At 38.6% G+C, this 15542-nt stretch overlaps 1 protein-coding gene across 1 annotated transcript; it reads right to left on the minus strand.

Annotated features, from left to right (window-relative positions):
• Positions 1-269: 269 nt before the first annotated feature.
• On the minus strand, positions 270-13938 carry IFT46 (intraflagellar transport 46). The gene is made up of 9 exons (XM_039866661.1): positions 13932-13938; positions 13713-13759; positions 11193-11335; positions 9420-9494; positions 9189-9282; positions 8630-8758; positions 6611-6732; positions 1589-1697; positions 270-735 (listed from the first exon to the last, which is right to left on the minus strand). The coding sequence occupies exons 1-8, from the start codon at positions 13936-13938 to the stop codon at positions 1646-1648; spliced, it is 669 nt and encodes a 222-aa protein (XP_039722595.1). The 3' UTR covers positions 270-735; positions 1589-1645.
• Positions 13939-15542: the final 1604 nt, after the last annotated feature.

A 15542-nucleotide genomic window follows, 5' to 3' on the forward strand; every position in this document is an offset into this window, starting at 1 on the left:
CAACCAGAAAGGCCTAAAGCTAGAAAGGCAGGTAGCCTGTATGGCAGGCAGCATTGGTTGGTGAGAGACCTCCAGAAAAAATAAGTTCCAGGTGAAAAATGATTCCCTCTACTGCCAACCTTGGAGGACTGGTGTTTGATTTTATTTCAAAAAGTTGATTTGTTTAAACTGCTAATCACTTAAGATCTATTCTTAGGCCAAGTTCCTTCTCTCTGCCTTATGCTCAGTCTGCTTTTTCCTCTTTCATGTTATAGAACAGCAGGATAACCTGAAAGATAAGAGCATTTTATTTAAAATCTTTGCCAAGTAACTTTAAGAATGAATGAAAACAATTCCATTGCTAGCTCAAAAAGACCATCTTCTAAACTCTCCTCCTAACTCAAGCATCCTGGGATCCCAAAAATTCCAGTTCTTCTACCTCAAATCTCCATTGGGTAGAATGCATAATTCCCATGGGAGGGAAATATGAGCCAAGCAGAAACCATTTAATGAACATGTGAAGTACTTTCTGGCAGAGAGGATAGGATATGCACTGTCGCTGAGTCAAGGCAAGGATGTCAGGTGGCTGATAACCATCTCTCCTTCTCAGCTGGGTAGAGAGGCCAGCTCAGCCTTCAAAGAGAGTGACCTGGGGGTGTCTCAGCTGAAGGTTAATGTCTCTGCATCTCCAGCGTGGGAGGTGGAGTTGGATGGAGGGGTGAATGCTTTCTTGCTTTCAGCTAGAGCTTTAAAATGCTGTGAGGAAAGAGGAGAGGGAACATGGAGTATTTGGGATATGCTTGTTGCTACATTTCAGCAAGAACTAACCTCTTTACAATCCTTAAGTTCCAGTTTTCTCCCAATCCTACTTCCAAAACAATTCCTTAGTGTTGTCTTGAAAAACAGCTAGAAATTTACCCTACCTCCTTCAAAAATGAACTACCTCTTTCTTCCTGCTTCCATTCCTTAGGCCACTTGGTTCTCCTACAGAATTAGTGTCCTCTGTAGATCCTTACCTAACCTCATCTAAGGCTCACATCTCCTCTACTTCCCCTTCCTTTAAAAGCCCCACCCCTAACTGTTTTGCAGCTCTCTTATTATGGAGAAGGGTAATGGTAACTCCCAGCAGAGACATCCTTCATTGTCATGGGACACAATCACAGCCGACCGCAGTGGAGACTGCAGCAATTCTCACTACAACTTAAGTCAATCTCTAATGCTATACTTACTTGTGAGTTCTTGAATTACAAGTAGAGGGAAAAGAGCAGGTAGAGGGACTGAATCTGATTCTTGTAGATAGGGATGTCTAGGATGGCTGAAATCAAGAATTCCCATAAGCAAAACCAAACAAAAATCCAGAACTCATGGGCTTTTCTGCTTAGGAGAGCCAATCCCCTCCTAGATGGGATGTGTTACCATGGCTTTGAGGATTAAATACCTGGCAAGTAGTCACATAAGCCCAAACACCACCCTTGACTGTTGTCAGCAGTACAACTGGCTTAAAGTGTAGCCTGTAACTCAAGATGCTACCCAGGGTAAACAAGACTTTTCAAAAGCCCACAGTGTGTTTATTAAGAGACAGGGAAAAAAAAGGGGTGGAAGAGCTTACCGCAGATCATGTCAATATACTCTGCCAGGCTGCAATCAATCTCTGCCGTGGGCAGGCTCATCTAGGAGGGGCATGAGATGGACCAAGGTCAAAAGGCTGAACTCTCTCTCTGAAGAAAAAGAGCTCTCAGTATAACACATATGTACTATCTGCTAAGTGGTGTTCCGTCAAAATCCATATGTTGAAGTTCTAACCCTCAGAATGTGTATTTGGAGATAAGGTCTTAAAGGAGATAATTAAGTTAAAATGAAGTCATTAGGGTGGACCCTAATCTAGTATGACTGGTATCCTTATAAAAAGAGGAAATTAAGACACAGACATATACATAGGGAAGACCATGTGAAGACACAAGAAGACAGCCAAGAAGAGCAGTTCTAGAAAAAATCAACTCTGCTAACAACTTGATCTCAGAATTCTAGTTTCCAGAAGTGTCTTTCTCCATCTGACTTAACTCCACTCAGCACAATACCCTCTAGGTTCATGTTGTTGCAGATGGCAAGATGTCATTCTTTGTTTATGGCTGAGTAATATTCTATTGCATATATGTACCACCTTTTCTTTATCCATTCATCCATTCATGGACACCTAGGTTGCCTCTGTAGCTTGGCTATTATAAATAATGCAGCAATGGCCATATAGATGCACATGTCCCTTCAAAGTAGTACCTTGAGTTTCTTCAAATACCCAGAAGTGAAATTACTAAGTCCTTCATTGTCTCCTGTTATAGCCTTTGTTTTAAAATCTGTTTTGTCTGGTATAAGTATTGCTCCTCCAGATATTTACTTTTCATTTCCATTTTCATGAACTATCTTTTTCTATTCCTTTACTTTCAGTCTGTATGTGTCTTTTGATCTGAAGTGAGTCTCTTGTAAGTAGCATATGTAAGGGTCTTGTTTTCTTATCCATTCAGCCACCCTATATCTTTTGATTGGAGCACTTAATCCTTTTTCATTTGAAGTGACTGTTGATAAATATGTTATTGCCATTTTATTATTCATATTTTTTCATCTTTGTTTTCTTTTTCTTTCTTCTTAAAGAAGCCCCTCTAACATTTCCTATAATACTGGTTTGGTGGTGACAAACTCCATTAGCTTTTTCTTGTCTGAGAAGATCTTTATCTGTCCTTTGATCCTAAATGATAGCTTTGCAGTGAAGAGTAATCTTAGTTGTAGGTCCTTGCTCTTCACCACTTTGACTATTTTCTGCCAATCCCTTCTGGCCTGAAAGTCTCTGTTGAGAAATCAGCTAACAGTCTTATGAGAGTTCCCTTGAAGGTAACTAATTGCTTTTTCTCTTGGTGCTTTTAAGATTCTTTGTCTTTAACCTTTGGCATTTTAATTAGGATGTGTCTTGGTGTGGGCTTCTTTGGGTTCATCCTGTTTGGGACTTTCTGCACTTCCTGGGCTTGTATGTCTACTTTCTTTACCAAGTTAGGAAAGTTCTCCATCATTATTTCTTGATATAGGTTTTCAATTCCTTACACTCTTTCTTCTCCTTCTGGTACCCCTATAACAGAATGGTGGTTCACTTGATGTTGTCCCACAGGCCTCTTAAACTATGCTCACTTTTTAAATTCTTTTTTCTTGTTGCCGTTCTGATTGGGTGTTTTCTGTGACCTTATCTATTAAATCGCTGATTCAATCCTCTGTTTCATCTAATCTACTCTTGATTCTTTCTACCCTTGGTCTAATGGGTGTGAGGACTGGCCTTGGTCTAATGGGTATGAGGACTGGCCAGTATTGTATTCTTCATTTCTGACTCATTCTTTTTTTATGTTTTCTATCTCCATTTTATGTTTCCTCTGTTGAAGTAATGAGTTCATCTACTCTTCTCCCAAATTCATTGAGCATCCTTATAGCCAGTGTTTTGAACTCTGCATCTGGTAGATTGCTTGTCTCCATTTTGTTTAGTTCTTTTTCTGGAGCTCTGCTCTATTCTTTCATTTGGGACATGTTTCTTTGTCCCATTTTGGCTGCCTCCTTATGTTTATTTCTATGTATTAGGTAGGGCTGCTATGTCTCCCAGTCTTAGGAGAGTGGCCTTATGTAGGTATCCTATAGGGCCTAGTGGTGCAGTCATCCCTGGTCACTTAAGCGGAGTGCTCCAGGTCTGTCCCTGGTTGTGCTGTGTGTGCCCTCCTACTGTAGTTGAGACTTGATTGCTATGCGCACATCAATGGGAGGGACTACCCTTGGTCTAATGGGTGTGAGGACTGGCCAGTAAAGAGCTTACCCTATAGAACAAGATTCACTTAGCTGGGCTCTGGTGCCTGCCCAGTCTGCCCTTTAGGTATGTTGTCCTCAGAAGCAGCCCCAGCTTGGTCAGAAGCTGGCTACTAGGTATACCGGCCCCAGGGCCAGGGCCAGGGTCAGGTTCAATGGCAGCCTGTGTCCTGCCTGAGGCCACCTGGAAAGAGTCAGCAAGCAATCCACAGATGGCCACCAGGTGCTGGGCTTAGAGGTGCCTTGAGAAGCCAAGCTGCAAACTGAGGCCAGCTGTCAGTACTGCCAGGCATGGGGCTGCCCAGCAAGAGGTACAGGGCATACTGAAGCCAGATGTTGCTTGTTTGAGTTTTGTGAACCTTTGAGAGATTTTAGCAATGTCCGCAGCATGAGCCAAGACAGGCCATTTGTATGGAGAAGCCACTGGAGGCAGCTTGAGTGAGCCCTGCAAGTTGGGTGAGGCAAGATCTCAGGGAATCACCAGGGCAGGGCAACCAGTGTAAGCCAGGTTGATGGACACTCAGATATGGTGACACCTGCATCTGCACTCTGGGATGGGGGAGGGCTCAACAAAGCAAAGAATGGATTCTGCCAGCACTTCTGTCTGGGAGAAAGCTGTCCCTCCAGTCCTCACCCTGAAGCCAGACAATTCAGTTCCTCTTGTATATCCCTGGCACTCTTTGAGCAGCTGCCCAAGCACTAGAGCTCAGAGCAAGTGAGTCCATCAGCAAGTAAGTTTGTGCACAGGCCCCTTAAGAGGAATGTCTGCAACTTCAGCTGCCCTCCATCTTACTCAACTACAATCTCCACTAGTTTCCATGGCCAGAAATTGTGGCAACTTCTCTTCCTGGTACTTGGGAACCCAGTGTGAGGCCAAGACCCCTCGCTCCTCCAGGGAGACCTCCGCAGCTGAGATATCTCCCCAAATTCTCAACTGCCATGGGCGGGTATGAGCACCAGCCCATTACACATCTGTCCCTCCTACCAGTCTCAAGGTGGTCTCTTCTGTATGTCCCCAGTTGTAGGAGTTCTGTTCAGCTAGACTTCAGGAGACTCCCAATGATGGTTGTTCTGTTGTTTAGTCGTAATTCTGATGTGGTCGTGAGAGGAGGCAAGTACATTAACGTACTCCACCATCTTGAATGGAACTCCAAATAGAACTATATAGGTTTATTTTTACGTTAACTCTTTAATTCATTTGAAATTTACAAATGCATATAGTTGAGGCATAGACTTAATTTAAATTTTTTCAAATGGCTAGTCAATCATCTCATCACAATTCAATCATTTAAAATAGTACCTTTCTTATACATCAAATCCCACGTATATATGGGTTCATTTTTGTATTGTTATGTGCTGCTGATCTATTTCTATTTCTATTCCTATGCCAATGTATTATTTTTTTATTTACTATTGCTTTATAATGTGTTTCTTATATCTGAGAGGGTATAGCCGCCATTATTTTCCCTGAAAATTTTCATGATTAGTCTTAAAAGTTGATTCAGATAAACTTTATTACCAAATTTTCAAATTCGAAAAAAAAATGCAGTTAAAATCCTAATTAAAATGGCATTACACTTACACAGTAAATTGAGGAGGACTAACAGTGCTATGAGATTGAATGTTCCCACCTAGAAACATGGCTTGACTCCTCATTCATTCAGATCTTGTGTTTCCCCTTCATTAAAGATTTATAATTTGTTTTCCAAAAATATCTTACCAATTCCCTATTAAACTTATTCTTTTTTTTTTTTAATTTGGAGTAATTATGAATAGGACATCAGCTTCTCAGACTAGCATAAATATCTTGGTGGAAAAGGTGGAGTCTAAAGTAATATAGGAAGTACACATGTTCACCAAAGTCATGTGTTAAAATGTTCATAGAAATATTATAGTAATAATACGTAGTAATTTGTATTAACGCCAAACTGGAACCCAAATGGCCACCATAGAATGGATAAATAGTCACGTATTCAAACAATGGAACACCATATAGTAATGAGAACAAACATACAACCACAATATACGAAACAATATGGATAAATATCCATATGGATGAACAATATAGATGAGCAAAAGAAAGAAGACAAAAGAGAGTACAATTACATTTCGATAAAATACAAAATAGGCAAACCTAACCTATGATGTTAGAAACCAGGATAGAAGTTATGTTGGGAGGTGAGAGCTTGAGGGGGCTTCTTGGATGTCAGCAATGTTGTTTTCTGATCTAATGTGTTGACTTAAACAGCTAGTGAAAATTAATCAACATGTATACATTTATGATTGTGTTTTATACTTCAATTAATAAGTTAATAATGATAATAATATAGGAAAAGAGAAAACACTGGGCCTTAGAGCAAAAGCCATACTTATTTAGCTCCTACTACCTTCCACTCACCTTGCCCAAAACCTCTTCAAACTCAGGGGACCATTCCTGCATCAGTGTGTCAATATCAGGCATGGGCATAAAAATATAGAAGTAAATATAAACAAAAAACATGGGCAAGTAACATCAGCAACCTCTGGATCAGGATATTTGGGATGAAGGAAGGATCTCAGTCTGACACATGAGAATTTCAGAAGAACACAGACGGCAGCCCAAACTTATCCAGGGTCTGGCTAAGTAATAGCAGATAAAGTACAATCTTTATGTCTGCAATCTTAGCCAGTAGCTGCTGGGATCCACAGGACCTCAGGTTGATCAAGTATGTCTCCAGCCTTTGGGCCCTCAGAAGCAATGGGTTCACAGGTCGTGAAGGTTACCATGGGTTACTGTGGTAAAGAATGTGGTATATCTTACCTGGTATAGTGCACAGTCACAGGAGGCTTAGAACGATGTAACTCAGAGATGCTCTCAATCCATGTGTCAATGGCTTTTGGATTCTTTTCTGCATCTTCCAGGCTCTTTACTTTCAGATGTTGCTAGAAAAACAAGGGGAAAGCCTGGCTGATAGTACTGAAGTAGCTCTCTTATTTCTACAGAGACTCATCATATGCTGCTATTTCATATACAAGGTAGTTGACAAAAAGGGAAGCTTGACAGCAGCCACATGAAGATTATAGGAAATCCTGATAAAATTTTCCAGAGCCATGGGAAAGGGGCAGATCAACAATATAGAACTGACCACAATGAGATACCATTTCATACCTACTAGGATGGCTAGAATTAAAAAGACAATAATAAGTGCTGATGAGGATTTGGGGAAATTGAAACTCTCATTCATTTACCAGTGGGATTGTAAATGGTTCAGCCACTTGAGAAAACAGTTTGGCAGTTCCTCAAAATGTTAAACTGTTACCACATAGCTCAGCAATTCCACTCCTACATATATATCCAAGAGAAATAACAACATATGTCCATGCAAAAATTTGTACATGTTCATGGCAGCATAACTAATAAAAGCAGAAACAAATGGTGAATGGATAAACAAAATGTGGTGTATCCATACAGTGGAATATTATTCACCTACAAAAAAGAAGTGAAGTAGTTAACAGGGTCTAGGAGCGAGGAGAATGAGGAATGACTACTAATGGGTATGGAGTTTCTTTTTGGAATGATGAAAATGTTCTTAGATGGTGATGGTTGCACAACTCTGTGAATATACTAAAAAATCACTGAATTGTAAAATTTAGGTTTTTTTATTGTTTTATTTGGGAAAAATGCTTCTTAAAAAAAAAGTAGCTGCAAAATAGAGAGAGCTCTGTAACAATTACTTGTTTCTTGTTTTCTCTTAAAGTGAAAGAATGGGTGAGATCTAAGGAATCAAAGCAGTAGATGGACAACTTAGGAGCAACTCCAAGTTATTTTCAGGAAATAGAGCAATGAAATGCAAAGCTAAAACGTCCAATTAAAAAATTCTTCTAATAACGTGTCTCACTTTAGTCACGCTTTAGTGGGAAAGAGTGACTTATTACTGCAAACCAATGACTCCACTACAAGAAACACCTTAGAACATAGTTTTGAACCATATCTGTCTACCTGCAAAGCTCAGGGATGGAATGAGGCAAATACCTACAAAAACAAACATGAAAATCCAAAAGCAAAACCTGTCAAACAAGGACAAAGGTTTGTCAAAAAGTTCCTGGACTGGAAAGTCTGGGAGATCATTAAATATCAAATACAACCATGTGTATCCAAGTCCCAGCTCGCGTTAATATAAGAATAACGAGATAGTTTTAACCTCTATGGCTAAGCCCATTTCTCTTATTTATAAAGACAAAGCTAGACTAGCACTGTTCCATTACCAGCTACCAACATACTGCTTTGTCCTGTAAGATCTATTTGCCACACTAGGCTGAAACTAATAAACCAAGGTTTTACACTAAGGCTAAGAACACTGCATCTATGCAGGGATGAGAAGCTTATCAAACACACTCACAACATGCCAAGTCTAACAGCCCTTGAAATTCAGCTTTCAACTCTGCATTTCTTTTATGCCACTGTATCTTTTATATACGTTCTTTCACAATTTTCCTTTCACACTAAACAGTAAAAATCTCAACACATTCACACCTGGTTACCCAGTAGTATTACTTGTGTGCAATTTAACAGAGACCAAAACCACAGAACAAGAGCACGGGATGGGGGTTACAGGGTATTCACCTCTTAAGTCTACATCAGAAAGCTACTTGCCACAGTTAAACAGCAACTTTTATGGTAGGTAAATTATATCTTAATAAAATGATTATTTAAAAGATCAGGCTGTCCTGAAACCAAAGCCACCCCTTTTAATAGACAGTAAGTCAACTGTGCAAATACCAGCAAGACCCCTGCTCTGGCCCTCTCTAGCTGGGGCCTTATACAAGGCTAGTGTCTTACTGTGATGCTGTGCTGTTTGGAATTCTCTGTTAACCAGAATGAAAGCACTGTAGGATCTGACTGCTTGGTAGAGGGTTCGTCCAATACCAACAGGCCAAGGCTGTCAGCCTTTCCATCAGGACGTGGGACCTGGTTAGGAGAAAAGTAAGAAAACAGAGAAAAAAATGACAGGGACATAAAAAGGCCACATATCTTATTTCCAATGAGCTGAAGAGGAAGAACTCTTCTGGTTCATCATTATTACTAGTATTAATATTGTACTAAAATCCTATTTAGAAAAACATACATGATCTATGGGACCTTAAATATAAAGCTGAAGTTATGGATAATTAGGAGGCACATATATGACAAATTTTTAACCTATAATGAGATAATCAAGTATTATCTAATAGCAATGAATATAATATGGAGTAGAGAGCAAGGTTAAGAACTCTAATGAAATGAAGAATATATATCAAGTTAACCAATGCTAGTCAAGGTAATGAGTGGAACTGCTTGAGTAACAGAGGAGTCAGAAGAAAACACCTAAGGAGTCATTTTTAGGATATTCTGACTGTACCTTTAAGAATGCATCAATATCCCCAACAGCTGGGATAAAATCAGGAATAAAAGGTTTCAGTTTGTGGTCCAGGTCAATCACCTGAGGTGTATACCTAGGAGATATTGCCAAGGGAAGGTGGAGACAGAGAAATTTACTTTAAAATCTAAGGAGAATGGCCCTGTTTTGGACTAGAGGTAGGAAAGGGCAAGGTAGGGTCTGAGGCTTATGGTGGGAAGTCCTAACACTTACCGGCTGATATACTGGAAGAGTTCCTTAATCTCGGCAGAAACTGGCAAATGCTCATAATCTGCAGGATCATAGGCCCTGGGCAAAGAAAAATGTGACTCCGGGTGACAAGAGAAGAGTGGCTGTCACTGAGCCCTGCTTCAGCCTGTGTGTTACTCTGACCACAGGGCATGTGACTCTGTTACCTAGCCTCTGCTCCACCCACATCTGCCTTTCCTGGGTGGTTTGCAAGGTAACTTCAAAATTATAATTTGCTCTCAGTTATCTCTGACAATAAAGAACAGCACTGCAGAAAATCAAAACATAATTTTTAAGTTTTTAGAATATAGCAGAAATTGTTTTCCCTTTTTTTGAATGAAAGGGATAAAAAGAAAAGATGGAATGAGGTTTTAATTTATGGCATGAAAACAGTCTGCCTCAAGGAAAACAGGAATTTTCACAACGATGTTTTTTGCTGTTATTTACAAAAGTAAAAAGTTAGAAACAAAATATCCAACATCTGAGTGATGGTTAGGTATGTTGAGTTGAATATTGCATAGTTAGTAAAAAAATACTTGTACTGATACATGAAATGCCTACAGTGAAAAAGGCACATTAATTATAATTAAGTAAAATGTAATGAACATTGGCAAAGTGTATAAGTGACTTGGAAAATTATTAATAAGGTTGTTCTAGGGAGAGTTGTTTAACAAAGAATGAAACAGATTGATGACTGAAAGTTTATATTTCCCCTGATTATAATTTATGGAAGCATGATATGATCATGAAGTAAATAGGGAAGCATGAAAAGTCAGTCTGGTATTCAACATTTGCCTAATTTACTTAGTGTCTACCAGCAGGGAGATAATCCAAAGGTGACTATTTTTATTTTTATTAGTTTATTTAATAAATGAGGAACGTAGAGATACAAAATAAAAGGTACAAAATGTATACACTGAAAAGTCCTGTCTCCCGTCCACCCGTCCGTCCCCTTGCCACCAAGTTCCCCTCCCAAAAGTAATCACTATTATTATTTTCTAGTGCATCCTAGAGATGGTCTATGAAATATTTGCTTTATACCCATGGGAGCAAAGCATAAACTCTTTCATACCTTTTAAAAATTTAACGGTTATCTCTTGGAGGTTGTTCTTTACCAGTGCTCAGTGCTGCCTCATTCTTTTCAATGGCTAGATAGAATTCTGATTGGTTACACCATCATTTATTTAACCAGTAATTGTATTTTAAATGGCACCTTAGAATCTACTTTGTTTAAAACCTATAGGGGTGGGACATGATTAATCTAATACCAGGGCCCAGAACAGGGTGAGGAGAATTTTTACTTAAGCATCATTCAGGAACATTTTGTCTCAATGTGGGGCTCCTGAAGTGCCTTTTCTCTGCTTGTGCAAAAAGGATCTGAGCTTAAAATAGAAATGCTCCTGTGCATGTATGTTTTCCTTGCTAAATAAAAATTCTTTGGTATGTATATAAATTTATTTTCTTTTTCTCAGAATGTGAACTCCCTGAAGTCGGGGGCCATCTTTTAGATTTACTCAGAAAATCCTTGTGAAATCCCTGAGCCCACAAATGTTCCAGGTAGTACAAGTGACATCATAGGATTCAATGAGGCAGTGGAACGAGAAAAGAATGAAAACTCACTATGTTGGGTTTCTGAGACACCTGAAAATCCTAAATAGAGGTGATCAAAAGAGATGCTGGGATTTCACTTTTAACAGCTCTCTTCCCTGTCCAGTGTTTTGAAGGTGCTTTCCTTCTTGTCAGGGGGGCTTTTCTCACCCTTCCAGAGGGGTTCCATGTGCTTCATCATAATCTTCATCGAAATCAGTTTCAGATGAGTCATCATCATCATCATCATCATCATCATCATCATCATTTTCACTAAAGCCCTGTTGAGGTGTCACCTGTGAGGTCTTCTTCTCCTGCGATAGAGCAAGGTAGGCACAGAAAGGCCCATATAAAGAGAAATTTAGTATACCTATGCCCAGTACTCTCCTAGTGCTCTAACCAATACTCTCCCACCTGGCACCACATCACTAGAAAGAGAAGGTAGCACTCCCCTGAAGGGCCTTGAGAACCTTTTTCTGCTCCTGATTAGCTACAAACTGGGTCCCCACTTTCTATAACAATATTCTATTTCTCAACTTGAAATCCAGATATAAATTTTATTCAGTATATATCTATTTTACCTATTACTTAGGAGATCCTGAGAACTCTGCATAAACTATCCAGTCAGCTTCAACTCTAAAACTGAGGGACTTTTGGAGAAAGGCAACTCTAAATAGTTATTTTGGGAGGAAATACAGGAAGATGAAGTAGGGAAGACAAGCTTTAAGGGATCTTAATACTCACAAAGGTCACACGGAAGAAATTTAGTTTCTAATTTGCAAGACTGCCCAGAGTAAGCTACTTGTACTAGCAAAGGAAGAAAGTTCATAATCAGCTCCATACCTGAATTCTAACCAGCACTTCTAGAGACTATGGGTTTTCTATTTCCATTCTTTTCAGTGAGTATCTGACCAATCCATATTTCCCCTCCTCCATAGGTTTTTAAATGCAGTGAGTATACATTGTATCTCAAGATGAGAGAGTCTTCTATTATTGGCATTACAACCTACCTTTCTGAGATTCTGATTCTCTATGTACTATTCCACTCTCTCAAGTCCATGAGAAGGAGTCTGGTGATGCTTGGGGCTTGCAGGGGCAGTTGGGACAGGGTCCATGTCTTTGCCTCTGTGGCCTGGAGCCTGTGGCATGCCCTCGCTTAGGACCTGAAGGATGACCAATTGGCCCCCTTTAAAGGTAGGTTTTGAAAGCTTGGCTTCCATATGCTATATGGCTTAGATTGAGGTTAACAGATAGTTGATTCTAGTTTTTAAAATTATTTAATGTTTCTTTTACAGTAAAGCAGCTATTGGCACATAAAACTGTGACACATTGCAGGATATCAAAAACTGCTTTCAGTCACATTTTCCTCTATGCATAACACAAATTTATTATACATAGTAAAAAATGTATTTTAACTAATCTGTAATATATGTGACATATGACATACAGTTGCAGAATTTACTCAGTAACTAAGCCTTACTGGTATATAATTGATAAAAATCTTCTATAGTGTTCTTTCCAAATTCAAAACTTGCCAAAATTACCCTTGTTCACAGGGAAGCAGTTTGACAAAGGGAGGTTTTTAAGAATATTGATTGTCAATTTAAAGATTATTCAAAAATGGATTCTATCTGCTGATTCTGGTTGCATACTAAATTGGAAACATAAATGAGCCTTGAATATTTACCACAAGATGATGAAGTCTAGAAAAATTTAGGGTAAATATACAAAATCAGGAGCTCAATTTAGGAAAATTGTTTACTTTTCTTTTGTCTGCTTCTTCAAAGTTGTGCTTTGCAAAATCCCTGATCTAAAGGCAGAGGACTTTATATACCACAGACAAATGCCTAAAAATTTAGTTTGTGCATAAAATGTTAAAACAGTACAGTAGTCATAAAGTGGGGCTACCTTGAAACATTACCTTTTATGCTTTTTATGACAGCCTGTATCACTACAGCTTTCTGCATTACTTCAAATATTCTTCTTCACCTGAGTTTTCAAAACTTGTTAGTGAAGGATAACTAAAATGTAACCATTGGACAATGTGCTACGGCTGAACATAATGGCTGCTAAGCAGAGCACATGTGCAACTTCAAGTTCCTGTCTGACTAGAGCTGTAGGCATCTTTCCACCTTTCTTTCTGAAACAGGGTGATTCTCTAGGTTCATAAAATAACAACAAAATGACATCTGGGTCTTCGGACTTCAAAATTAAAGTCCCTTTCACAAAATATTGGCAGTACCACAAGTATTGACAATGAACAAATGCCTAAACAATCCCAGACTTGCTTTATTATGAGACTTCCTTTGAGTGCTTGCCAAAAATATAAATTTCCAGGCTTTTACTTCCAAAACTCTGATTCAGTAGTTCTGGGTGGGGACTAGGAATCTTCATTTTTCAAAATTAAGGACCCCCAGTTGATTCTTATGACCAGTAAAATTTGCAAAACACTGGCCTACATTGTATAAAATTCCTCACCAAAAAGTTGGCTGTAATAGTAGGCTTTATTCCTGAAGGAAGAGTCAAAATCTTAAGGCTCTTTCTTCCTGATTGTCCTCCATAAGCTCAAAGGTACCCAACCACTAGAGGTGAATATTTAAGAACTGTTTACTACTAAACTGGTATCATCTCAAAATAACTACTAAAAAATCAAAGCAAAAATTCCACAAGAAGCTGTGGGTTATACTACACCTTATTATTTTCCTCTTCATACTCATCATTGCTGTTATCAGCATAGTCTTGTTAGGAGGATGGGCAGAATGAAGAAGTCCTTAGAAGAAAAGTTTTCCCTTTGGGTTATTGTTAAAATGATTCTTAAAGACAAATATTTTTAGCTTATGTTTTATGTTTTATGGAACGGGGTTTATGTGAATATCATGGCTCTGTCAATTCAATACAACATATATTTACTAAGCATTACTATACCTAAGGTATTGGTTTGGACATTATATTAATTGATTATCTGCCATTACATAAATAGCATAAAATCTTCCCTTAGTTTATGCAATGGTAAAATGAGGTTAGTAATTAGTAAAGTGAAAAAGAGTGCTGGATTTATAGTCAGAAGGCTGAGTTTGAAAAACAACTGTACCTCTTGGACATAATGACTTAACCTCTCTGAGTCTCAGTATTCCCACCTCTAAATGAGTTCAGTAGTATTTCTCACTCAGGACTGTTGTAAGGATCAAATGAAAAAACCTTAGCTGGAAGTAACTGACCCAGTTCCTGGCAAATTATAGTCCCATATATATGTCTGAATCAGTGCCCGTAAGATAAGAGCAATAAAAATATTCTGAACAATTAACCAGAAGTATTCCAAAAGCATAACCAGGGGTAAGATATTAACTGGCATGATTTCTAAATCAAATAAATGCCAATTAAACCCCATTTTTCAGCCTACTAAATTGCCCAAACTGAAAACAAATTATCATGTCCATAGCTGGCAAGATTAAAAACATGCTGAGTCAAAAACCTGGGTGTCTAGACATAATACATACACACACACACACACACACACACATATACAGATCTCCAAAATATTGAGAGTCAGTCAGATACTTGTTCATAGCAGCATATTCACAACAGCCAAAGGTAGAAATTCTGAAGTATCTATCAACAGACGAATGGATAAATAAAATGTGGTTATATATACAGTGGAATATTATTCAGCCATGAAAAGGAAGAATGAACCTTGAAAACATTATACTAAGTAAAATAGGCCAGATACAAAACAGCAAATATTGTATGATTCCACTTATACAATACCTAGAATAGGTAAATTCACAGAGACAAAGTAGAATAGAATAGAATAGAATAGAATAGAATAGAATAGAATAGAATAGAATAGAATAGAATAGAATAGAATAGAACACAACACAACACAACACAACACAACACAACATAATAGACTAGAATAGAATGAAATAGAATAGAATATGGGCTGGGGTTTGAGGGGAATGAGGAGTTATTTAATGGGTGCAATTTCTGTTCAGGAGGATGAAAAAGTTCTGGAAATAGTAGAGATAGTTACACAACAATATGACTTTATTTAATGCCACTGAATTGTACACTTAAAAAGTAAATTGTTTGTTAAATATATCTACCACAACAAACAAATCTGGACATTATCCTTGATTCCTAACTCAATAGCCATATCCAACTCATTAGCAAGTCTTAGTGATTCTTCTCTCTAGCCTCAACTTCCTCACCATATCCAAGCCACTATTACCTCAGCTCAGCCACTGCAAGTCCTTGCAACTGGTTTCCTACTTTCACCTTTGGATCTTTCAATTCATTCCACATATAACAGCAGCACAGCCTTTAAAGCTCTGCTTGTTATGCCTCCTGCTTACCTCTGCCTGCTCACCTCTGCCTGCCTACCTCCTGCCTACTTACTCCAATACCAGTCCATATCATATACTAATCTCTTTCAAGTCCTCAAATTAACTCAACTTCTTTCTGGCTTTAGGGCCCCTCCACATTTCACTTGCTATTCCCTTTTTCTGGCCTACTTTTCCTCTA

This window comes from Pteropus medius, unplaced genomic scaffold, assembly GCF_902729225.1.
Source record: "Pteropus medius unplaced genomic scaffold, Ma_sr-lr_union100, whole genome shotgun sequence".
Lineage (NCBI taxonomy): Eukaryota > Metazoa > Chordata > Mammalia > Chiroptera > Pteropodidae > Pteropus > Pteropus medius.

Bases quoted from the DNA above. Each gene is read 5' to 3' on its own strand.
- IFT46 (XM_039866661.1), bottom strand. The intron at 9,495-11,192 runs GTGAGAAAAGCC...TTCTTTGCCCAG, and splicing joins CATGGAACCCCTCTGGAAGG to GGCCTATGATCCTGCAGATT. The intron at 1,698-6,610 runs GTAAGATATACC...CTTTTTCTTCAG, and splicing joins GTGACTGTGCACTATACCAG to AGAGAGAGTTCAGCCTTTTG.